Source organism: Phaeoacremonium minimum (genome assembly GCF_000392275.1).
Source record: "Phaeoacremonium minimum UCRPA7 unplaced genomic scaffold PA7_03_scaffold_162, whole genome shotgun sequence".
Taxonomy (NCBI): Eukaryota; Fungi; Ascomycota; class Sordariomycetes; order Togniniales; family Togniniaceae; genus Phaeoacremonium; species Phaeoacremonium minimum.
In genome coordinates, this window is record NW_006921069.1 from 209,523 (window position 1) to 236,027 (window position 26,505).

The following is a 26,505-nucleotide window of genomic DNA, read 5'->3' on the forward strand; positions in this document are numbered from 1 at the left end:
ATCTTCACATCTACTGAGCGCACTGCTAGCGGTGATCCTCGATTTGACAACCCCCAGATCATGGAATTGTCATTACTTAGTGCGCAAGAGGCACAAGATCTGTTATTGATGGAGATGGAGAAGAAGAAGCCATGGACGCATGACGACCGAAGCCGAGCACTGGAGCTAGTACAGCTAATGGGACGCCTTCCCCTAATGATTCACGTAACCGCTCAGCATTTGAAAGCTACCAGAGAGCCTTTGGCAAGATACCTCAGATCCTATCAGAATCGGCCGAAGGTTGGCAGCTTGCCAGCGTATCGAGCCGTGTGGGACCAGCTACAGCATCGAGGTGCTATAGCTGCCCTGAACTTGATGTCCATATTGGTTTTCTTCGACCAGCAAATCCCTGTGGAAATGATCCTTCTAGGTACGTCTCTCCGAGCTGGCTTGTTCATTGGGAGTAAATACTCACTGTTATGCAGGACTGCATGCTCTTGACAAGAGAACACCTTACAAAACGTGCGATGCTTCACATCGAAAACCAAGCTTAACCAACACACTGGAGATTTTAATTGCGTTCGCGCTGGTGGAACGCACGGAAAGCGATGATATCTCTCCTACCAGCTCCAGGAGCTCTAAGAAAAGCCTCGACATCCCGTCCGATGCATTAGACCTGCTGCGCATCCACAGTGTTGTGCAAGCATTCTTCATCGAGTCGCTGAAGGAAGAGAAGCAGCACGATTTCTGGCTAGAGAGAGCTGTAGCAGTTTTCTGTCGATCCTTCGATGAAGCTGACAAGCGCATCAAGGAAGATGCAAAGATTGGGCTTCCCGACGACTATCGCCGTTTTGCCATACATGGAAGGCGTCTACTAGAACATGTCAATCGCTTTGAGAAGAAAACACCGGAACTGGCGTCTCCAAAAAAATCCATTGAGCAACGGCTTGCTCAAATCCAGGATTCCATTCATACATTGTCGCATAGTATTCAAAAACAGATAGTCGACAGGTCAGGAGACGGTGTGACAAAAACCTCAGTCTTTGAGAGAGCTAACAGCTTATCTGAATCGGATTCAGCAACGCCAAGCAGCCATAGCATGACCGAGAGAGACCATTGGATCCAGCATGAGAGCGACAATAACACACTGTACCAATCTCCTGCGACGTATGCACCGGAGCATTATAATCCATACCATTGGCACGTTCCAGTCCCATATCCCAGCAATGCGACGATGCCGGAGGGCCCTGGCCAAGGCGATGATGATGATAGAACAGTCATCCTACCAACTCCGAACCGTAGCAAGGATATGGACCAACCTACCAATGACAAAAACGAATGGAAGGTGGTCGGTCCCAATCATAGAACGGTTAAGAAGATCGAGCAGCGTCGCTATCATGACCGGGCTGGCGCTTGGAGAGATCAAAGTGTGGGAGATCCTCGTGTCAGTATGAGTCGAGAAATTGCTCGAGGCTCCATTGTTCACATACGGAGCAATTCCAGCTCATCGGGTAGGGGAAATTTGACAGCTACTAGCGATGCGGAACTGGCTCTCAATAAGATCAGGAAGATATCACCACCAAATGCAAGAGGAGGTGGTAACATCCAGGACAAAGGCAGAAGCTACAGCTCAGAAACTGGTACCAGGCCATTGTTGCTGATTGGCAGAAACAGCTATGCTGCTGCTGCCTCTGGACAAGCCGAGAATGAAGGATACGCAAATTCACCGGGAGAATTTTCAAGTGGATTTGCGAAAGTGACATCAGCCACCTCGAGCTGGACCTCAGCTACAATCGAGCGTCTGAAGGAGAACTTCAATCCGACAAAAGGCAAGACACAGGGCGAGAGTGCGCAGTCTGTTATATCGCCAGCAGGCACCCCGGGTCCGGGAGACCAGCCATCACAGACATCACCCAATATTGATGCAGGGTCGATGTTCCAAGGTTCTCGCTCAGCTCGATCCAGTCCTGCACAGGGGTCAGGACCCTTCTATCCACCCGGGCTCCCAGTCGAGTCCAACACAACGAGCACATTACATCAAAGTCCCCCGGCGGCCATTCAGCATTGGGAGACGAACGTCTACCACCCTGGCCTTAGTCGAATCGACTCTTCCAACCTGAGTGAGGAGCCGATGGCTATGTCTTATCCGTCAATTCGTCAACCTTATAGTGTAAATGTCTATCCACCAAATGGCAGCTGGATGCCAGCCCCAGATGGCTACACATCTCAGCCTATGTCGCGAGATCCAAGCCATCAATCAAGCAACCCATCTTCCTCCAACAATGCTCACTCCACCGGATCGGGGAACTTGGCCACTGGTGCGCAGACATCTCATCACTCCAGCCCTCTTGCAGGGAGTCCTGTAACTGCGGGACCTCCTCGTCATCGTCCCATTTCTATACGTGGGAGACGTCCATCTCTAGTCGAGACAGAGCCTAGCCCGCGACGAGAAGCAGCTTTCCCAGACGTAGACACCTCTTACCATCGCTGGGAGGAGGCACACGCCCGTCGACCCAGAGCAGATTCTGGCAGCCTCTTCGCTAGCAGCAATCAACCTCCTCTTTCTGCACCGCGACGTGGAGGTCGTGGAGGCCCTGCGTTTCGGGGTAGGTCTCAGTCGCAGTCTCCAAGCGCAGGTGTACGCTCAAGAGGGTTCGCAACACCACAGAGAAGTCCGGAATTGGATAGTAGGGCATTTGAGGGTGGCCAGGGAAGTCAGGACATGGCTCGATCTGGGTCTGGAGGGATCAGACTGGCAGACGGCAGAGTTATCGAGTTTGGCGAAATTCCAGTGAACGTCGACCAAGCACGTCAGAGGGCTCAGGAAGGTGCGATACGAACAACACGAAGTGAAGAGAGCAGTGTGGTTGGACTTGGCATTATGGATGAAGGAAACCCGATGTAATGGCTCGCGTGTTGATTGATGTTGCATATGCGTTGCATTTCTGGAGTTGAAAAGTTGCTCAGAGATGATGGACGTGGCTATGGTACTGTGTTAGGATTGGAACGGCTTGCATATATACAAACACTTCTGATACATCAGGGGTTGTTTGCAACGATGATGCGCAGTAGTTATTCATACTCCACCAAGTTGTAGTAGAAACGAAATCGACAGTACTTCGTTCAATTTCACCCGCACAAGGATGATATGAATGCATGCTCACAAACATCTATCTGTCTGAAGGAGTCTAAGATTGACGATTGTATTTCAAATGAGGACGTTGCATGAGTAAGTAGTTGCTATCGGTTTCTGATCATAAAAATGTGGTACTGGTGAGAGAAAACCAGGGCTAAATGTATCCATCATCCTCATACCTCTATCCTCGGAACGCCTGTTCCAGCGTAATGTACGTTTATATATGCCCTAATGCTGGGCTATGTCGGATTTAATGCGAAAAAGAACTCCTTATACCACGACAATGCTAGTCTTCCACTCGTAAAGCGAATGTAAGCAATGACACGCTCCTCCATACCGCGCGGCTCATCTAAGCTGCGGGATTACATATGATTGTCTACCGACCATGCTTATATCGAGACCTGATCTTGGTCTATCCGTCATGCTACAATACCGTCCAGGCTCCAGTCTGCCCTTTGCGCCCTCTCTAGGACTTCACGTCCCTTATCCGTGAGGTCAGGCTTGCCGCCATTTCCGGTGACCTGCTCGAAGAAAACGGGTTTCCAAGTCTCGTTTTTCTGTTCACGTTGGCGAGCCTTTTCGCGTTGCGCTTCTTCGAGCTCCTGCTTTAAAGTCGTGGCTTTAGAAAATTGCTTTGACAAGATTGCCTTAGTGACACCTCCCCACAACTTCAAAGACTCATTTGGCAGCTGTTGATCCTCGGGGGGTAGCGATTTAGGTGCGACACTCAGAGGCGCGATATCTATTATGGTTGTTCGGGCGTCCTGAGGGTGGGAATCCTAGAATTGTTAGTAAGAATGAGACGAAGAACAAAATAGACGAGGCTCTATGACATACGAATGGTTTGGGACCCAGAGTAAACTCGACTTTCTCCTTCCAGGGACCGTTCAAACGCACTAAAATATCCTCCTCGGGCACATCCCTTATGCGTACTTTGTCGTCGTTCTCTGGATCATATTTGAAAATAATACCCTCGACTTTGTTTGTAGAGCCTCGCAGCCAGCCTTCATCGTAGTAATTGAGTATTGCCTTTAGCTTGGTCTTTGGGCATGTGATATAGGCCGAGTCTCCAACACTAACGCTGAGCGCTCCACGCAGTAGGCCACCCAAGTGTGCTGCAGGGTGAGTTAGTTGGTAGGTCTCGTGATCTCTCTTTTCAACCGTGACAAAGATTCCTAGATTGTGCTCTCCGGGTGAAACTTTGATAGAGGTTCCCGTGAACTTTGCAGTGATCTGGTCGAATCCTCGGGCATGTAGGCCCTTTTCTGGGCAGCTGATATAGAAGGCGCTGACTGGTGGGTGATGAGAGGTTTGCTCAGTTAGGTAAGAAACCCGAACAGCTGGTGCAGTGGGATTTGCTCCCACCTGCTGTATGGAAACGGTCGAAGCGGCTTTGCTATTGCCAGATCCAAGGCCAGATGGCACGGCGAGTTTTGCGGACTTGATGCTCGAGGCACTACTACCTGGAGCACCTGTCTCTTCGGAGCTCACTTCTTTTGTGTTGATCAAAGGAGCATTGTCCTCGGCTTCCCAGTTGCACTATTCGACCAGCAGATGTCAGCAAACCGCATAAATTCGTAGACTGGCGGCCTTTCCATTGATCCTACCCTGAAGAATTCGCCTAAACATGAATTATATGGCTTGCATGGTCTGCCTTTGGCGTACTTCAGATCCTTAGTGAACCAGAAGCGGAGAACCTCAAGCATCCGGTCCACCGGTTCGTCGGCTGTTCCGATAGCAATGAAGGCATTCGGCGCATCGAGATAGTTCCAGTATTCAAGGTTCGGAGTGGGCTCCAGAAGTTGTGACGGTAATGAGAAGCGAACCGAGGCCAGGTCAGTAACACCAATGAATCTGCACGTACACCAATTAGCACATGATATCCAAGCCTGGCTCTGAGAGATTCTAGTAGTAGGACTGCACGCAGTATCCAAGATCGCTTTATCAGGAGTCGCGCGGAGGTCAATAGGTCCAGGCTGAAAGGGACCGGACAAGCGGTCAAGTGTCACGAGATTGGAATGCGAAAAGAGCCAAAAGAAGACGTATCTTACTTCTTCAATATCCCCAGAAATACCCGTAGCTTGGAGCTATCGCTGTGCGTCTCTTCTGGGGCCGTCTCTTCGGTCGGCGCAGGTGGCGGCACTGAGGTCATTGTTCGTGTCTCGGGCTATGGCAGGCAGACGATGGGGAAAGCTGTCAGCGACAGGAAAGGGCAGGAAAGCAGCCTGAATACAAGCGCCTGCTATAAATGATGGAATAGATTCGAGGTCCAAGAGCCCCGATGACGAGAAACAAAGGCGAGATCTGTCGTGGCCTTTGGAGGAGTGCTCACGCAGATCAAAGGAGCAGGAGACCGGACTGGAGGTGAGACGTTCCCACGGACCAAGTCCACATCGGCCACCCAGCTGCAACTACCAAGCAGCGATAAGAACCGATAAGCTCGGCGAAGTACCACCAAGTATATCAGATAGATGTCGCCATCTGAAGAGACCTAAATTGGTCTATAAAAGTCGCCTAGACTTTATCCGAGCTACAGATATGAACACAGCTACCCTACGACGTCGCCCAGGGCGGTTACGTCGTTCATTTAGAGGTCGTAATAGGTAGACAGCGGAAGAGCCGTCAGGTATTCGAATTCTCTCAACTAAGTATTTCTTGGAATATAGCACATCCAATATGAGAAAGAAAACGGGCAAATAACTAGGAAGTGTACGAGAAACTGTAGAGAATCCTCATGTTATGGGCAGACTGAACGAGTATGATGCACTATCTGAGCAACATCCAGTGTCTTGCAGGTTGCGCGGGCGAGGTGTCTGTAGGTGGACAGCCTTACCTCGTCCCGGCCAATCAATCAGCCACGAGCTGAAGATGCCCTCTATGAGCAGTCAATGATTGCACACGCGAATATAGAAGGCTCTGCTTTGCACTTCACTCCAAGACCACGCAAAGAGACAGACGGAGAAGGCAACTTGTCACGTTTGCCAAGGAGAATCTGATTTACCACACACACGCACCCATACATGCACACATATATGCACACACATCAAATGCTCTCGTTTCTCAAGCCCGGACAGGCATGTAATCACAAGCATGCATGCACTTTGTCACCGTATGCATAAGCCATATGACTGACTCGCTGACCTACCCACAGAGACATGCACTGACATTCAGGAACCTGGACAAAGCCTTGTCCACTGTCGCTGTCGTCCCTGTTAGTAGGTTCCCGCAGCCCTCGACAGCTCGTATCGAGAGTAGATAGATCCATCTGGAGGACCCTGGAGAAAGGGAAAAAAAGGGTAACCCCCCCAGGTTGTAGAGTTGGATTCCCCTGCATGAAGGAAGGGAAAAAGAAAGGGTCGTGTGAGGGTGTCTCTCTATCCTGATCCCTTCATCTGAAGTGACTTGGACATGAAGTATCGCCAAAAATGACTAAGAAAGAGCCCTTAGGGTTGCATGGCAGCGGATTTCTGGAAGGTCAGTGTTGCTTCTAGTGGTGGAGATGGCGGCTCGCAGAGTAGCAGCTGGCGGCGCGAGATGGGGACTTTGGGAAATGATTGACGGCGGTGTAGTCACAAAGCACGGCAGAAGACGTCGAGAAGTTGGCAATGGTCCCTGCGATGATCACTAGCACGGGGGAGCCAGCGAGGCTGTCTACGGTGGTCACTGCATACCGAAAGCTGGTCAAGGTGGTGAGGGCCCTGGAAATGGAAGACTGTGCTACTTCTGGGAGGGGACATTGTGCCTTGCTTGCCTTGCGAGCCCCGGCGCGGAGAGGAATCCGGTGAGTGTGTGACCCCCCCGAACACGAGATTTGCTGCATTTACCGGTGGCGAACGGCGTCCAAGGCCCGGCAAAAGCCCACGACATCGCTTATCTGCACGCTCGGAGACGCGAGCAGCTGGTCCGATGGCATAATGCTGATTTTCAGGTACCACAATGCCCCCAGGTGACCCTTGGAGGACCTTACTGCGTAGTAGGGAGCCGGCGCTCATGGGCGTTGATCCCTCCAAAAATAAGTGATCTGACCAAGGGACTGGCGGACGGGTTGCAATAGATCGTGTAAGTGGCTCGACAGAGATGCCGTCTGGAGAAAGGATCAACAGACAGAGTCCCAGGATGACTCAGGGGAAAGGGCTTCAAGAAGCACGGCCGATGGCCAGCCAGGGCCAGTCATGCATATCAGGAAGAAAAATGTGCTCTTTTGATAGATTGTTGGCAGGGAGGCTTTCAGGTTTAAAAAGTGGACAGCTCGTTGCCTATGATTTCATCGATCAGCATCATTTGGACCCCTTACGGGAAGGGTCGCCGGCAATAATCGACAACTAGCACCGTGCAATCCCCCCGCGAGCCCCGGAATAACGGCCAGGACCCTCGGGGCACAGCCGCCATTGTGGGCAATTTGCAATGACGCCGTCTCCATTCGCATTGAGATGGATCGAAGACTATTGGCACGACATCTCTTTTTGAGGTTTAGTTTATCCATTCAGGCACAGCGTCACAGCGGCACTGGAGACCCTTGAGGAATAACAAAGAGATAGATCGATGGCCAGGGTCAATTTGCAAGCCCCCGATGTCCCGATGTTCAGGGACCTCGATGTTCAAGTGCTCACGGGCCAACACCAGCCTGTCATGCGTACGACAGTTGTTTAGGGGACCGGCCGGGGTGTTGAACTCCCAAAGCTTCCTTCCACCCCACTTGCTCACCAACGTGCAGGTGAAGAGCCAAGCGCACAGTTTTGAACGCCTCGCTTCGGGTGGATGCTACCAACGAATGCTACACTCTAGAGCGGTTCAGGGCATCTGCCCCGTTCAACAAGTCCGGCGTGGGGAAAGCACATGTTCAGGTTCCGGTTCAGGTCCAGGTTCAGGTCCAGGTTCAGGTTCAGGTGGAGGCAACAAGCATCAATGTGTGTGCACTCGTTATGCATAGAGAAGTGTATATCTACGTGGCGATGTTTTCGGATGAAAGAAGTAGAAAACATCCTCGTCAGAATAAGCCATCTACCTATCCGTAGGCCCCGGTAATTACTTGCTGCAGCCGCCGTCATACAAATGGGCTGTTTTCAGGGGACAGTTGTGTAGATATTGGAAATTGTATGGTCGACAGGTCTATACTGTACAGCAGATAGGATATAATTCTACTCGTACAAACATTACAGCCACAAGTAACTTTCATGGGGCCACCTACGCTAAATTGTCAAGATGTGGATTCAGGGTCCTTTGGACAACCCAGTCAGTCGCAAACAAGGAAAAAGAAAAACAAAAAACTTCCGACCCCAAAGACCCATTCCTTCAGCCATCTGCACGGATAATGGTGCGCTTGATGGAGTATAATTTCTGGCCATGATGTCAACAAGGTAAGATTCTTTGATATACTCTATAGCAACACGAGTCAGCAACTAGAGCCATGCGACTGTGCCTGTCATGTTTCTAGGGTCCTGGGTCCATTATGAACAGCTACTGAAGAGGGCCTAAACGGCAATGCTAAGCTGCAAACTGGATTTTGTGATTCACGGCCGCCTGACTTGTACACGTAGTGCGTAGAAGTAGATAGGGGACCCTTGAGAATATCACGTTGGATAAGTCGGCTCAAGTGTTTACCAAGCCTCGCGGTGTCTTGAACTATTGAAGTGGGATTCTCCAAAGTTGCAGTCAACTCCGATTTCCGCCCGTGCCATTTAAGATTTCTCTGAGCGGTTCATCCAATGGCAAGGACAGGATGATGGGCTTCCATCAACGGCCGGCAACTCTGGGGTTACATTAAGAAGGCTTGGCATGAGTGCCCTGGCGATATCAGATTTGGGATGCGACCTGGTCCGTGAGTCGAGCGTCCGAACAGCTCTGCCATCTCCACAACCTGACAGGGTCACGATGGAGCACGTACACAGTGGACATAGGGCCAGTTACCTATCAGAGGAACATCGCCATGTGCCGCGGGTCTACACCTCTCGACAAAATCTTCTGGTGGTACGATATAATCAAGGAGCCCATGCAGCGCTATAATCCTGGATAGTGACGGCGACTCCCCACAATTTGGCGCAAAGAGACCACCAATGGCCGTACTCTAGTTCCGTCGACTGCCGTATCTCTCTCGGTAAAGGATGCAGTTGTCAGATTGCCATCTCGGAATCACGAACCCGAACCGTACCTAGCACCCTGTATGAACAGGTAGAGTACGCTGCAGACGGGTCACAGGTGGCACTCGAAGCAACAATTTATACACTGTTTTCAATACAGCGACATGATCGGACGAATGTACAAGAGAAAGCCAAATGGTGTCCATCATGAATCTCGAGCAACACACCTAGTCTACCGATCAAACCAGCGCGTTAGCTTACACGGTTGGATCCACCTGATCCGTCTTTTGCGCACATGACCATACGATGGTGCAGTTTCGTCAAATCGTCACGGGTTGCCTATTGGAAGAGACATTGTTTACCTGCTACCCCGTAGATGTCTGTTTCATGTTAGTTGCATGAGGTCTCGACACCACGATGCATTGGTTGTTTTTCATGGATGCCGAGCCATGCCTGCTTCCCATCATCGGATCTCGATTGCGGCACGCGTGGCCTCAGCCGGAAGCCAGAACTTGGGCACGTTTCGTCGTGGCGTTCTCGCGGTTTGATCAACCAGCACCCGCTGTCTCTACCGCACTTCGCTTACCGCGGATGACATCATGCGACAGTGGCCACTTGGCTGGATAACCTTGTGTACATCTCTCGAGCACGAGGAGCATTCTCAATGTGAATCGAAGCGATTTCATGTAAGCCGACTTCCTTTGTTCTTTTATATGCGACTCCGGTAGAGGGTAATAGGGTAACCCTAAAGAATTAACATTGTGTACCTAGATAGCTGTTTAGTTAGAGTTATGTATCAGTTGGCCGCCTGTGTAGCGAACGACCAAGATGTCGGCAGTATAGTCTGGGAAACGCGATATGCCATGGGCATAGATATTATACGCCTGCCTTATTTTGATGTTATTGCATGAGGCAGGTGCTATGGTCGGAACAGAATACCTAGGTACGTAACATAGCGTATAAGGGTCCAATGTCTTGTTGGATAGGCGCCGTATAGTTGGTCGGTGAGCAACTGTGCATGTACACGGCGTACACGGCGGGTAGGGTCTTGCATTCAGGGTCCTACAGTTCGAATGGTGCAGACGGGGTACTATGTAGATAGATAGACGGATGGGCCATCCGATGGGTGGAAGCAGCAAAATCGGCTATGCTCCTTCATTCGTATAGGGACGCAGTTAAGCTCAAGCCAGCTACCTAGCGGGGATGTTGCCGTTCAGAAGGATAGAGCCGATGAGTGGATTTACCCTAGAGGAAGGGGTCAGTATGTATCTGTTCATCCCGTTCTTGGTGTTGGCGTTGGACTTTGGCTTGATGCTGGTGGGTGTGGGTTATTTGCTGGGACCGGGAGTTTAGCCAGAACGGAGCCATGACGTCAATTCCTGTCATGTCCACGCCAAGTGACATTTTTCTGGAAATTAGCATTTTCATGCGGGGGCCCTGAGCCAACCTACCAACTAGTACCAAGGTAGGCACTGATGGAATCAACCCGTCCGCGCCTGATGGAAAAAGGAACGCCAAAGCTGTCAGAGTTATCCCCATGAAAAAGCCGTTTCTACAATAAGCCAGGCACATACCAAAAAAAGACGTTCCCAAGTCGGCGGTCGGAGGTAACTTACTTAGTTCCTGACGCGTATGGTGGGTCTGCGGCGCGCAGAACGACCTACCTTTCGATTTCGAAAGGTGGAAGAGCTCTAGCTCATCTGATGGCCAAAACAATGCCGAGGGGCGCGATGAATATCTCTTCACCAACTGCTAAGTTACAGACTTGCAGAGACAACTTGAATGGTCTTTAGAAGCTGCTGGTTGGCGATTGACCGTGGGTGGTTTTCTTCCCGAGGGAAGCCTTCCAGAGCGTCCGTGGAACTCCCAGCACTCTGGCCAGTGTTTCCAATAATGGGCAAGATCTGCGGGTAGGCTAGGTACCTACCTAACGTACCTACCTTCGTAGTGTTAACGGTCCGGGCAGCCCACGCCTTATTCACCTGGCAGCCAGCACAGTAGGCGGCCCGTGGACAAGCCACAGCTCACACGGTCCATGCACAGCTGAGCTCTCCCGCGCATCGAGAAACAAAGTTTGGGCTCCAGCTCAGAAGGGTCTTTTTCCCTTACTTTTCCAGCCACGTCCCGCGTGCCGTGAGCCGGCCATGGGCAAAGGACTGCCATAGGTACTTCATGTTAGAGTCCGAGACTGGAGCCCCTTGGGCAAAGACAATCTGGAAGGTCAGAACCTGAGATCGGCCAGCCGCCGCCGCGACGGGCGATAAGAGCATGGGGGGAGTGACGTCAGAAAGACGCATTTTTCTGTAAAAATTTCCACCATTATGCTGCACTGGGTTCGCGTCTCTTGCCCACAGCGGGCAAGCTCCCGCATCCCGTCTCGGCCACACTCGGGGGATCAGAGACTCCTACTGTATTACCGGTCGTGCAATATGCTCGAACGAGAAGCCATCCACTACGTGCGTTCCTAACGACTCTTAGTCCTCTCTTATGGCTGATTCTGGGCCACCACCCGCAGGGACTTGCAAGACACCGATATCAGTGGTGAGGCAGTGTAATCTATTGTAGCGTACCAGCTTCGCAAAGCATCTCAGCCCGAGACCGACACTCGCGCAGAGCGCAGGGGCCACGTCAACTGGGGCGAGAATGTGATGAGGCGGGTGCAGATGGTGTGCCAGCATGTCAGGAACAGCTCAAGATGTCCTCAGAGGGTTGCACACCATCGTGACACTCACCGGAGACGAACAACTTGGGTACCGGTACCGACCGTCGAGCACGGCCGCCGGTTGCGGCAACTTCCATCGACACTGACTGCCGACCTGCCGTATGGCAACGTATTTCGACGTCCTTGCTTCCAAGCAGTGGCGATAGCCCACCACCACACACTTTCTCAGGCTCCCTCCCGCTTTCTTTATACACAGGACGTGATTTGCGGATAAAAATATTTCAAGGTCAGTGGGCGGGCCTACTCGAAGTCCTCCTATCCTTTAAGGGTGAAGATGCGTGTCGATCTGCAATATTATTGCAGTGTACATTCTGGGTAGCCTCTTGATGGGATGTGCCTCTCGGCCCACCCGTCCGTTGGCGGGTTGGACGTCAAGCCCTAGATAGACCGCCGAGGCAGCGGGCACGGAGTGACCTCCGGACACTGAGCTCCAGTTGGTGACGGGCTTTACGGGCGCATTCAACCAAGACTCATGATAGTTGAGACCAATTCGCTCTTTGAAGCAGCACGGTGCTGTGCTAAAGAAAGACGTTTGCCACCAACTTCATGCCACGTGCCGATCACGCAACGTATCCATTGTCATAACTAGGTAATTTACAGAAGACGGACGCCTGGGACGAAGGGACCGTTTGCAAGACTGCTAGTGAGGCTTTGGCGCCATGGGCCAAGATAGTCTCCAGCTTCTAGTCCTTGCTTAGCGTGAAGGTGGCACGGCCAACGCTCTGGCTCGCTGGAAAAAAGCAACATGCATGCAATCTCTTTGGAGGCAATAGCTGAAAAGAACTAGAATAAAGCAGGTCGAATGACCACTGCACAAGCCTGTGGCTTTGAAACGGAAGTATGGCGACACGACAGCCAATCGTGTGTATCTTACAGACATGCCCTGAAAAAGGGATACATACACTCTAGAGTAACTACGAGGTAGGACTACACATCGCCTAAGAAGATGGGCTAGATATTCGCTAATTTCTACAACAACGAGCGTATAGTCATTCTTTTCACTTGGGGTTCTCCTGGCGTGGCAGTCGTTCAACAAATCAATTCGCATTACTTCGTAATTAGTGGCGATAGGTAGTACATTAGATTAGAATCGCAACCTACTAATTACACTCATCCAGATCAAGAGCTCTTACGTGCTATTTTTCTATGGTTATCCTTTTGTTTTTTTTTCCCCTCTTCGATCAAGAGATGGAAATGATCGACGAACGAGCCATATTTAGATCAGGTCCGAGATAGATACCATCGAAGCTCTGACTCCCAGAGATGTGATGGAGGGATCGCACAGACGAACAGGAGGCGAAAAGAGATGCACCGCCACATCTGGCTGGAGACCCAAGGGTCCAAATTGATGCGAATGAGATAACAGTGCCTGCTCTAGCTCATCTCAGCAGGTCTTTGCAGTCGGGCTAGATCAGGAGAAAGGCACGATAGTGTATGTACTGTGTCGCATGAGCCACAATAAGTCCCAAGTAATCCAGAGCATGCAGGAACGGCGATGGGGGGTCTGCCATCTCGCTAACACAACCGGACTGGATTCATTGGTGGTATCACTTAGGGCACAGGAGAGGACATGCGATGGCAACAGCATGTTCAAGCGAGCCATTTCCATGCGGCGGTGTGCTCCATCTGTGATGCGTTGTTCAGACGAGGCGGGAAAAGCAATGTTGACGGGCAACGTACGCGATGATCGCCAGATGTACATGCGTACATGCACGGTCAACATATTGTTGTAAGAGTGAGAGAAACACAACATAGCACATGTCAAATATCCTCACGACGTCTGGTCTGATATCACTTCGGGAGAAAAGCGTGGTATTCGGGGCTACCATGCCGTTTCGCCTTCACTTTCCGGCGCGAATTTTCAAGGGGAGCTGGCGCGGTTTTCGATTGCTGACTTCACTGGGAAACGAAGGGGGGTTGAGGCAGATCTTCGGTTTGCTGCAAGACAACAGTTACCGATGAAGGGCTCGGTAGTTAGGTAGTTAGGATATGCGTCTTGTACATGCGTTCCTTGCCTTACACTACCTAGGTAGATGGCAGAGCGCTTTGACAAGACGGCTGAAAGGCCCAGAAGTGGAAGTGAAGGCGTGTGCCTCGATCGTATCCTGCCTGAAATCCGTGATTAGGACACACCACTCTCAAGTCACTCTTCTACAATTGTATGTCTTGCCATCCATCCGTCGTGCGAAACGAAACAAATCTTACTCTTACACTACTCTACTCTACCCTGGCATGGCATGGCATGGCATGGCATGGTGTACAGTACAACACCGTACTGGGGGTCAGATGGAGTGCGGAGATGGAGAGAGCGTGAACTTCTTCAGTAGAGGGGTCGGGACGTGGGAGAGGAGGCGTCGTAGCCAATGTGCGTTGACCGACCTTATGCCACGATTAGCACTGTACGGTCAAGTCCTCCCCCCCTTCTGCCAGACTGCCCCGTCTACAAGGAGGCTAATAGGATGGCCTCAATGTATCGAAGCTTTCTAGATACGCATGTATTGCCGGAAAACATGTGGGCTAAGAAGTATATTTCACTGGAGATACATGAATGATCCCTGCTTCTGAGGTATCATTTTGCAAAGCAGCCACAACTGGCCTCCGCCATGACGTGACGGCCGGGCGACCTACTCGCCAGTGGGGAACTCGACATGTTCCTTCTAACAATTTTTCCATCCCTTCATTAATCTGGAGCCTTACAATAGCGCGTGGCGTTGAGCCGGAAATCTCTTGGACCCTGCTCCCTGTCACGTCCGTCCAAGGGCTGGCTGCCTTTCCTACCTGACCCAGTGGGGCAATACCTTCTCGCAAACGCAAAGCTTCTAGAGAGCTCTCCAGCCACGTCTGTCCTGCACCAGCCCAGACGCTAATTTGTTCATGTGGACATCGCCGTCGAGCATGGTGAGCTCGGGCATGGCGCGAGAGAAGTGCTCGCGGACCATCGTGTGCTATAGTGTAGTGAAGCAAAGCCTAACGAGATAGACGGTGCTAACAGAGGCAGTGCCAGGACGGTAAGAGCCGAGATGCTCGCTGTAAGTGAAGAGTCCAGCACTGGAGCTGGTGCCAGGCAAGCTCGCAGGGTACAATGCATACTTCCCCCCTGGAAGCTAGGTAGGTACGGTGACTTACTGCATGCGTCTTCGGACCAGGATACTATGGGACGGGTCCCTCGGCCCCAGTAGTGCATTTGGACCGCCGCCTGTTCCCACACCGATTAATTGACGGACGTAAGAGTAGGGTAAGGCCAGGGACAAGACCGTCGGTACCTCATCTGTTCTGGGGCCGTTCTGGGGGGCGTCCCTCCCTCGAGCCGGCGTTCTGATACTTCAGCGGCATGTACTTTGTCTATGAGTACCGCAGTTTAACTGCTACCTCATGCAGTCGTAGTATTAGTGGACATTCCGTCCTCCCCGACGAACACGGCTCACTTGGAGTAAGCCGTTGGTGCTGCGCATCAAGAATTGCACATGGCGGCGCTAGGTTTGCCTCGGAGGTCAGGGCAGGGGCGCAAGAAGCTTGTCAAGAGAGGAGAGAGAGACGAACGTGAAGATGAACGGGAAAATGGTGCGAAAGACCACCCAGTGTGTATACCGGTTGGGCCTGGAAGACTACCGACCTACCAGGTAGGTAGGCATGCACGAGAGTACGGAAAAGTGAAGTACTGTATCTACCTCATTCGCAATTGGGGGGACGAGACATCCCCAAGGGGAGAGAGGCATCGCATCCTGTCAAAGACGCTACGAAGGCGGTAGGCAAAGGTAAGCCAGGTACGCAAGTAAAGTACCTACTGCACAGTACACCTGGCCAGCGAGGCACGCACTTCATACATCCGCCTCCACGCTGGTGCCGTTGCTGGCGGCGGCGCTGGTCTCTGCTGCGCTGCTAGTCTAGATGCTGGCGCTGCCGCCGGGTGGTGTTGTTCCCACGCCTCATCCACACTCTTCACCCCTCCCCCCCTGTGGGCGAGACACCCCCATATACCTCGTCCATCCCCGTCCATCCTGGCTCCTTCTGGGCAATACCACTCCCCATGTATCTACCTGCTGGCTGCTGGACTTCGATCCAAAGTCAGTCCCCGTCCTGGTCTCCAAATTCGTTACTACCTCTCTACCTTACGTGACCTCACTCACCCCCCAGCCTCGAAGAGAAGTGAAGAGACGAGACGATACCGACCTTGAGCACACTCCATCTATATCCGTCCAAAGTACCCACGGGGCCTGCCTCTGCTCTTGCTCCCACTGTTATTGCAGTCTTATATACATTAGGGTTGCTCATGCCCTTCTCCCAGATCAGCCTCTCCTCTTATATATATCTTTTTTCAATTCTTCTTTAATCTTGAAGTCGTTTACCGCCTCCCGCCCTTCCTTCTCTGACACTCGCGCACTGCACACCCATTCACACAACCTCACTCCGCCTTTGCCTGACCACCGTCTTTCGCTACTAGGCCTGTCTCTCGTTATTCACATCCCAGATCTGACCTCGAAGCACCTGTCCATCGAGGCCGTATCACCTCTGCCGGATCCGTACGCACAGTGCAGCAAAGAGACTCTTGTCTCATGAAGTATCTGGGTCCCCAGCAGTCCTCCCCACCATAAGCCCGACGATCACAGTCGACAGCCTCGACAATTTGTCGCAGACAGCCACCCCCAAGACAGGCAACTCAAGCCACTTGACGAGGGGACTCGGACTCTGGTCGGCGGACGACCTTTTCCAACTTCTGAACTTCCATTCGGCTCGCTGTCCCGAGACAGCGCAAGGAGAACATCCTTCCAGATGTTTCGTCAAAGGTTCGTTCTCTAGCAACCCAACAAGCACGCAATGCCTGCCGTCAGCAGTCAAGCCACAGCCAGGCGCCAGGGTGCCGCATCGCGAGAGAGTAGGAGATATGCGCCAGAGACGCTTGGGACTGCTCACGGCGTTGCACCGTGATTCCCGCATTCATTACGACTATCTACTAACCTATTTCACGGTTTAGGACGAGCTCGCAAAAGCCTGGGGACGAGCTCCTCGCCAACTTCAGACAGCAATTTCCTGAACTAGGTGTTGGGCAGGGTACATCAGCCGCCGTCCCTCCAGCTCAAACAACCACAGCAGATAACGCTGTCATTCCCGTCACAGCACAGGAAAGGTATGTCTGTTATTTGACTCTTTGCCGCATCCGCCCTCATCGGTCCTCTGTTTGTTCTCTTGCTCCGTTTCTTGCATCGTGGTCCCACCACCCAGGCGGAATTCCCCAAATCTCACCACGAGCGCAACCACGCGCGGGGTACAGCAGTCGCTCTTTCCTCCCTCTTTTGCCATGCCACGAGCTTATGGCTCGATTTTGAGAAATCGAGCCATAACAGAGTTCCATTGACTAGATCGCACGACTGACATATTCCATTTTCAAGAAGTCATAGCTTAAGCCATGAGGCCTTTCGGGACCAAGATCCCACTCCCCGGGCGACAAATGAGCCATGGCGGTTCACGCCCTCTCTGATGGACCCGAACTCCTTCTCTTTCACCACTTTCGCCAATCAACCTCCTGGATACTATACCCCTACACCAGGAGGCACCAACACCCTGTATCACCCACAGGCAGGAGACCTGCACACACCAACTCTCAGCTTCGGCATGGGCCTGGGAACTCCGCTGTCAATGCCAACCTCAGAGGCGGCCTTGCACTCTGGTCCGGCAATGATGGATCTGGCCGGCTTCCACCAAGGCGGTATCCATCCACACCAATTCCACCCGTTCAATCCCTTTGTCCAGCCGCCGGCTCCTCAGCCCTCTTTTGCCCCGTCAACGTTTGTGCACCAAGACACCGGTTATGAGACCATGGACCAGGACGGGTCCCCCATGGATTCTGATCCTGCTGAAGAACGCATGGGCTCCATCGACAGCACTTTCCAGGGTCAGTCACCTATGATGGGATTTCAACCGAGGCAATACGGCATGTCGTTGCCCATGACAATGCACCCATCAGGCGAGAAGTTCCGCTTCCATGCCACGCTCAACGCGCCAACGGCCATGATCAAGCATGCCGATGAAATTCCAGTCACATATTTGAACAAGGGCCAGGCATACTCTCTATCTATCGTTGATACAACGCCCACACTTCCTATTGCACCTGGCACTCGCTTCCGTACATTTGTTCGCATATCCTTCGAAGACGAGCAACAGCGACAAAAGCCTGGTGTCTGCTGGAGCCTCTGGAAGGAAGGTCGAGGAACCAACGAGGCACATCAAAGAGGAGGGAAGTTACAGGCTGTCGAATACGTGGAAGCGGGTCAACCAGCCGAGGGCGACGATAAAAGGACAAGGATTGATCTCGAAAGCGCTTCTTTCGACGGTTTCTCAGTCTTGTGGACGCCAGGCATCAACGGCGCCGTAGAATGCAACATTGCTGTTCGCTTCAACTTCTTGTCGACAGACTTCAGTCACTCCAAAGGTGTCAAAGGCATCCCGGTTCGACTATGTGCAAAGACGAGCTCTCTAGCGCCCGACTCACCGCAGCCCGTTGAAGCGACTCAGGAGATCTGCTACTGTAAAGTCAAGCTGTTCCGCGACCATGGTGCTGAGCGAAAGTTATCGAACGACGTGGCACATGTGAAGAAGACAATCGACAAGCTAAAGCAACAAATTGCCCAGGCTGAGAGTGGCATGAAGGATTTTGGCAAGCGAAAGCGAGCCGGTGGCTCCCAAATCAAAGGTCAGGACACCCAGCGACCTGGAAAGGTTCAAAAACACAAGCGTACTTGGTCGATGTCATCTACAAGCTCTGCAGGCGGTGGGAGACTTCCACTTGAGGAAGACCTTCACTTCAAATTACAGACTCTCCAAGACATGTTTACAAGCACGCGACCGGTTAGTGTCTTATACTTGCGCGGCGACGAGCTTGACGACCCAGACTCGCATCCTGTGAGTCTTCCAGGGGAGCCCCTTGATCTCACCAAAGTCGAATCCCGAGATAGCTCGGCCTGGAGGGAACGCAGCGGCCGCGAATCGGTAGCAGGATCTTCTCTTGTCTCCCCCTCGCCGAGTTCGTTGTCACTACACTCTTCTGTGTCCGTCAGTGGGGCCAACGCTCAATGGCAAGAGTTCCAAGGTGTTGGATCGGCTGAGCCCTCCTCCGCCAGGCAGGGTTCAGATCAGCCAACCAAAGTTCCAAAGGCAGATGACGCAGGGAATCTCAGTGGTTGGATCGAAGCACTTGGAGTTGACGCCTCGTACAGGCCACCCACCGAACGCACTTCCAAAGCTGTTGCTTGTTTCTATATTGCACGGAAAGATGGAGGACAAGCAGGAGCTAGGGAGCTACACAAAGCTGTATACTTGACACAACGGACACTTCAGGACTTTAATGCACGAATTGCGGCGAAATGGAATCTTGATCCGAGCCGAGTACTCCGGACGATACATGTCCTCCAGCGCGGGCTCGAGGTTGAGATGGATGACGATGTCATCCGAGAGCTTTCGGAAGGTCTAGATATGATTCTCGAAATAACAGAGGTCGGCGCATCTGCTTCACCATCGAAACGAGAATGGGAAATGGCAGTTGATGCCCCTGGGGAGAATGAAGAGCCTACGACACATGCAGCGTTGCAAGGCGGCTATGAATTTCGACTTACATTTTAATTTCAACATGATCCTTCTCGGAATTGGCAAACATCGGCTTCAACGGCAACTTAGACTCGGGGATAATGTATTTTTTTTTCTTCCAGGCTGAATCTCTCACCAGATCGGCATTACGAACACGACAACATGGTTGGGACACTATAATCTGATTTATCTGAGGGGCGTTCACGCACACATATTGAGATACCAAGTCCCTCGATGGGCACCCTTACTCTACTTCTCGGTCCGCTGTTGAGGGTCCACATCGGTTTTAGAAAGGCACATCATTCAGCGGAAGACACGATTTTTTTTTGGAATTTGCATTCTCGCTACCATTTAGTTGACGTGTCTTGAACACACTCGTCGTCACCTTTGGAAATGGATCTGGGAGGGGATCGTGGAAAAGCGTCACGAAACACATCAGACAAGGGGCACATTTATCGAGGGGAGATTATTGCGTCGATGACACCTATTCCAGCCCTCTACACATGGGGTGCTTCTTTTGTCAAAATTTCTCTGCGCCATATTTGGCATCATACTACTTGAAAATCCCATGACAGCCATCCCTTGATACATCCCATGTCATCTTCACTGTGGTCCCATTCCGTTATATTACATTACATTACGCATCCTCTTCCGCAACGAGATTCATGCCTGATAGAGTTACGACCTCGCACAGTGAAGGGGGGGGAAAATATGATTACCATCTTGCAGAATGCCTATTCCAGAGCCAGATCCACTGCCCAAGCGAACCACAAATCTCACGAGTCTGGTCCCTTCTGTCAGCCGGGGGTTTCAGCACTGGCGACCGGTCGCTTACCAGGGGTGACGGGGGGTTTTGCCGTTTCACGCATGCTCGTGACAACGACCCCAGATCTACAAGGATGCACTACGTGGAAGATGCAGAAAGCCCACTAGACTTCGTGCTTGAGCGAGATCACAAGCTGTTGGTCGAAGTCACGATGGGAGACGGTGATTGGGGGACGGTCTGCGCAGAGCTAATTTCGCCTGCGACGACGCTCATTTCACAATTCGGTGTATTTTTTTTACTCCTGCTGGTTGGCATGGTGCCAAAGGGAACGCTACGAAACATATGCTAACGTTAGCGGTAATTAACTAGTCGCACACGGGAAGTACTGAGCTGTATTGCTTCTGCACACCTACACAGCAGCAGTACGGCAGACAGTACGTGCAAGCCCGCGTGCGTGTAGGAGTACGGGAGCATTGAGTGCGCGCCATGGACGAGGAGGAGGGAGGAGGACGAGGCGGCGGCGGTGGTGGTGCGAATTAGCGCGCAGACGGCGGGGCAACTGGGCTGATTGCAGGCGCGCCTAGAACCCACCTGAGCTGTACGCCGTACCTAATGTACAATACTTGACTGGCATCGCTGTACCGAATCTCGCAAGGAGATATTGTATGTATGTGAACCAGGTGTATTTACTATATATGGTCTGGTACGATACCTGAGGCAGTTGCCGAACGTATCCTTTAATGTCTAATAAACGCAAGGATTGGAAACTGAAGAAATCGGCCGTTAACACCGACGTTTTGTCTTCTCGAGTCGACCATACTAGCACTGGCATGTGCTGCATGCAGATGATGATCCGAGCAATGGAACCTCCCGATGTGGCCATGGCGACACGCGATTGTGTGCTTTAGTAGGAGAAGCTATGTACTGTAATGTGTAGAGAGACGAGATGGCCTCCTGTCATTTGGCAAAGGACGGACCGTCACGAGCAATTGCAGGTACTTGGGTGTGCTGGCTGTGTCTTCTATCAGGCCTGTATGGCTTGTTGGGCCGGGATGTGAGCAGAGCAAAGTCAAGGTAGCAGCGGATCTTCTGTTGCCCCTTCAAACGAGTCAACAGTCCTTCCATTAAAAGTGCACTTGGGTGCGCTCCAGGAGGACCGCTACGCAGTAGATTGGAGTACCTTGAGGAGGTCTATGGATGGGTGAAGTGCGGTGTGGTGTAAATTACCTTACCTAGTTAGACACGCAATAGGTTTCAATAGAGCGTGACTTAACTCGACAATTTGCATTCCGCCATTCCTACCTTATAATTGAACAAAGTATCCCAGGTAGCTGCTGGGTATGTCGGTACTTTACGTTGGCTAACGGAGGTTCCCTGCCTGCCTTAGCATTACATTACGGCGGTTCTCACCTCTACCTAGGCAGTATGTAGGTTAGATTTACCTTAAGCGTGCGCTATCTTAATTCGCCGTTAGTCGCGGGCCTCCGTGTTTCAGCAACCCACATTTGGCAAAGACGGCACCGTTTGCTCAATCTTGCCCTCCAGGGATCCCGGGAGGCGCGTTTTGTTTCCTCATGCCCGTTGCTACCCAATTAAGCCATTGATTGATTGATTGACCGATCGATCGTTTTGGCTCTGTTTCCAGTGACCCAGTGTCCCAGTGTCCACTGCCCATCCGCCCTGTCACCGCAAAAGCCCCGGAGGGCAGCAGACAAGGTGACATGCTACCCAACCGGAGGTTTCTATCCGCGCCCCCGCGATGCGCATTGGGGGGATTTCCCGTCAAGACTCACGAAGCTGGTGCGTGGCCACTGGCAAGAAATTGACAGCCAAGGCCGAACTGACTTTGGCTCAATCGAGTCGCCCTGGGCCCCAATTCCAAACTCAGAGTGGGTGAGGAGGCGCTGAGGCGTTTCACCGAGTCTAATTAAACAACAACGGTGAACAAAACGGGCCTGACCACTCACCTGTTTCAATTCTAATATATGATCAAAGCCTTCCCGAGGCTGTATGGTAGGGGAGTTGACGGACTGTGCTGATTGACTTTAGCTGTTTCACGACGCCCGCCTAGAATTACCATCTTATCTCCATCCCTCTCTACTTGACTCTTGTCTCGGCCACGTCGTCGCCTCTTGCCGTGCCTTCCGTGTCTCTCGTTCTTCGGCGGCACAACTAAGCCTAAGACCTCGAACCACCTTGAGTTTGCTGGTGCAACGACGGACTGACGTTGGCTTTACACCATTGATGCGTCAAGCCACAGCGATCGACACCATACATGCCCTTCTGGGCCGCACCGTTTGTCTTGGCCTGTTGCACTAGCCACTTTAACGTGTGGCGAGTGTCTTGCGCGTCCGCCAGGTACATACATGTTCGACCTATTCTAGACCTATGCCTTTCTCTTCTACTTTCTCCTGCTTGGCTGCTTCCGTTTGATGGATGGCGATCTCTCCTGTAAAAGTCTTTCTCGGCTCAAATTTCTATGAGGAAGTCCTCGGGCACAGCCACAGGTCATCTAGCCCATGATATGCATCAAACTGTCCAGCTCTGCAGGGATTCCTCTCATCGTGCGTCAACCAGCGCTCTCTCGTGCTTGATCATGGCACCATGGTCCCAGTAGGACCAATTGGCCAGTCACCGACGGAGGGAGTTCCGTGTATCTCTCACTCAGGTCGATTGGTGAGTTGAACTCTGCGTTTCGGTTGATCGGTCAGCTGATGCAGCAACTCCGCCACCATGCACGATCATCCCAGGACCTCTAGGGTGCAGAGAGATGCTTCGGTACACGTCTGCGAGAGGCCCGGGTCTGCTCAGTCATCCCAATCACTTCTCTCTATTTCATCTTGGTGTCTTTAGCTCCTGGGCTTCTTGCCCGGGAGCAAGGGTCTGGCTCATTCCTCAACAAGTGTCGAGAGCATTGTCTACACTTGCTAGGAGGAACAGCGAGTACCAATGGTGTCATGTTCGTTCTCCTTTCACAAAAACATGGGGACAGGGACAGGACAGGCCAACGCGGGAGGCACGTCTCGGAAGGCGCGCGCCACCCGCGACCCCTTTTGACAGGACTTTGCGTAGCTGTCTGTTCCTTTTAGGCATTTTTGGGAGCAGTGTTCTCATGATGCAGCCACGATAAGAGCACGATTGATCCACAGGACTTCCCTGGGGCGGCTACCGAAGGGGAATTATTGCATCCGATGCACGTCTTTGGAGATAACAGTTCGACTGGCTGAGAACCTCCGGCTGCCCAACTCTCGGGGATTTGAAGACTATTGAGAGGGAAGTTTCCCCCCGCAGGTCGAGAAAAGGGGCAACGCTAACAAAGCATGGTCGTGATACCGGACCACACACCTCAATCTACCTACGTATGTCGACAAAATATCGATAACATCAAAAGAATTGCCGTTGCGGGAGACGCACATCTGGGAAGAAACAAGAGACTGGTGAAGTGCCACTGACTCACCTGTGCTCGACTGTTTCGAATGGACCCTTGATGTGCGCGACGCGTGACTGCTTGGCTGCGTAGCATTTCTGCATGTGGACGCAGGAATTGCCTTAGAGCCCGCCTGCAGCCAGTGTACCTCACAGCTGCATGTCGGCGTAACTGCGTCTGCAAGCACGACATACCCCAATTCCAGGCGGGGTGTGGTACTGGTACTAGCCAAAGTTTAGGGGGTATTAGCGGCCTCGCTCACTGCAAGACAGCAGTTGTGACAGTGGGGTGTAGGGGCTGTTTGGCTGGGGGGTGGGTGGAGGAGGTGCAGAGGTGCGAGTGCATTAGGAACCATGTGGTTGGATGCCGTGCGGGAGGCTTGACCTTCTTTACCGAGTCCCGCCTGCCCGGCTCCCTTGCCCGTTGACGTGACACGCAAGGATGGTTCCCGAAGAAGGAAACCGGCCGCCGATCATCTAAGACACCTCGGAAGGCTCATCTTCCAGAGATAGTGCGGTAGCCATCAGAGTCGAGTCGACGCATTGAGCCGCAGATTCTACGGTTTCACCGATAGGGGGGATCACGGCCCTGGGTGTACTTCGTCCAGATGTACCCTTCAACAGGGCTAATCGTGCGGAGTTCGTGCATTTCACTTATTGTGGTAGGCTCGTAAGGTTTCTCCAAGTCAAGCCACAAGTGTGGCTCGACATGTTCCAGGGGAGTCTTTGGAGACGACGATAGGGTCAACTGACCGTCAGGGGTTTCGCCCAATGATGAGTCTAGATGGTCAAGTTCAGCTGGTCAAGGTCGCAGAGACGTTGGTTTTTGCAAGGGCAATGGTGGAGTCTCTGGTGCGAAAAGCCAGCGATCGCCACCTTCTCCCTGCGGTAAGCCACAAAAGGACGAGATCTAGAATCGTCGTGGAGGTGGCTAGAGCCAGTAAGAAGCACGCACTGTGAGAAGTACTCGAGGAGAAGCGTCGAGGAGTGGTGGCTTAGCCCATCGCCACATCCGTAACACATCGCCGTTCGGGTTGTTTCCATATGCCCTCGAGCCTCAGGAAGAGGATGTCACTGTCCAACGTGGGGAGACTCGATCCATCATTGGATGAAGAGCCCGTGGCTAGTGAGAGCCCGGCAAGCACAGAACAGGTATGATCATCGTCGTGTCGAGCCACAATTTCCGCAGCTCCAAAGTAGATAAGGATGGGGAGGCCCGCCCAGACGAGGAGACGGGGAGAAACAACACTGTAATCGATTCGCCACAGGCCGGACATGCATCCGAAGACGCCACCTGAGGGCAAGCCACAGCCAGGTGCTAGGGATGACGAGACGGCTTCCTCGAGAAGACCAATGATATGGGCAAATAGGCTTCAAAGGTTTCCTGATCGGGTAATTGACGCCTCACAAGAAAACTCGCCACAGTCGAGGTCACGAGAAGCGTCTCTTACTGAGCCACAAAGCCTACGTCTATCACGGCGAGCCTTTACCGTGCTCGGTTGGCATCACAAGCCTCAGCGGCGATCAAGGTCGAGGGGCCCTTGTGGCTTGACGGCCCAAACATCGAATCAGAAGTCTCTGAGGAGTGAGTGATGAAGGCATTCAAGCCACTGGGGGGTAGTTATGCGGGCAATTGAGGGGTTCATGTGTGGTCATTGAGCCACAATGATGGATGATCGGCATCGCGGGAGCCCTTTCGGGTCGAGAGATAGGGCTGATGCGGAGGTCATTGGCCCGATCTTTTGCAGAATCACTGCCGATCATGATGTTAATGATCTACGAAACCTCGGGGTCCGTGCTCGAATTGAAAGATGGGGGGAAGCTCATCGAAGCCTTCGGTTCGAGTCTGGGTGTCTTGATCGGTGCCAAAAAGAGGAAGAAGTGTAAGGCTCTTGAAAGCTACACGGGGGGCATCACAAGACGGAATGCGACAGGCGCTCGACTGTGCATCTTATGGCATCTGAACAGCCTGTGGATGCTCTCTGTACGAAGAATCCTCTAGTGAAAACGTCCAGTGACGTCACTTGCAGAGACGAGGATTTCCATTCGATTCAAAACACAAAATTCAGACTTCATTTGTAATCGAGGTACGGTAAGATTGACAAGTTGGTAAGGAGCAATCTCTCTATAAATCATTTTTTGGTAAACAAGCACGTTGCAAATTGTCAAAGCCTGGAAGCTCGGGCCGATATTAGTTCAGGAAATGGCTTTGACATAAACGGTGATGGTGATCGACAAACAACACCCCATTTCGAGCCCTACGTCATCTCGCGAACATCGTCCATCGCAATGAGGGGAATATTGCAGCTTTGAATTTGGTCGAACATTGTTCTCTGCCATGCAAGCCCGCCGAGTGTATTTAGATGTTGAATTTTACTCGAGGCAAGCGGGCGTCTTCTAACTTTGGCTGAATCATTCCACTGGCGTCTTCTCATCGCCTTCTTCGATTTATGCTCGCAGCAACAGCAACCTCGACGGCGTGGGCTCGAACTGGAACAGGTAACAGCAACAATTCGAGGTACGATTTCGAAAGAGTAAATCGGCACAACGGCGGGCTACATGGAGACCAAGGCAGCACAAGGGACATCATACATACCAAAGAAAGTCGATAATGAGAGCCAATCGAACATGTCAAATTATTTTCCTACTCCCGTTCAGTCCATCGTCTTCACTTCAATCAAATCAGGGTGGTCGGTAGCGAAGTTGTCCATGGAGACTTAAATAAACAGCAGGTTTGTGTCGATGGAGAGATCCAAGTATGTGCGCTTGGGCAAACCAGTGCTACAAACCGACAGCGAGGTCTTAGAGAGAGTTACAGGAG

At 52.1% G+C, this 26,505-nt stretch overlaps 1 protein-coding gene across 1 annotated transcript; it reads left to right on the forward strand.

Moving 5' to 3' along the window:
• Window positions 1-17,548: 17,548 nt before the first annotated feature.
• On the forward strand, window positions 17,549-19,229 carry UCRPA7_2517 (putative cp2 transcription factor protein; the record flags this gene model as incomplete). Its single annotated transcript, XM_007915094.1, has 3 exons — window positions 17,549-17,804; window positions 17,877-18,602; window positions 19,126-19,229. The coding sequence occupies 3 exons, from the start codon at window positions 17,549-17,551 to the stop codon at window positions 19,227-19,229; spliced, it is 1,086 nt and encodes a 361-aa protein (XP_007913285.1).
• Window positions 19,230-26,505: the final 7,276 nt, after the last annotated feature.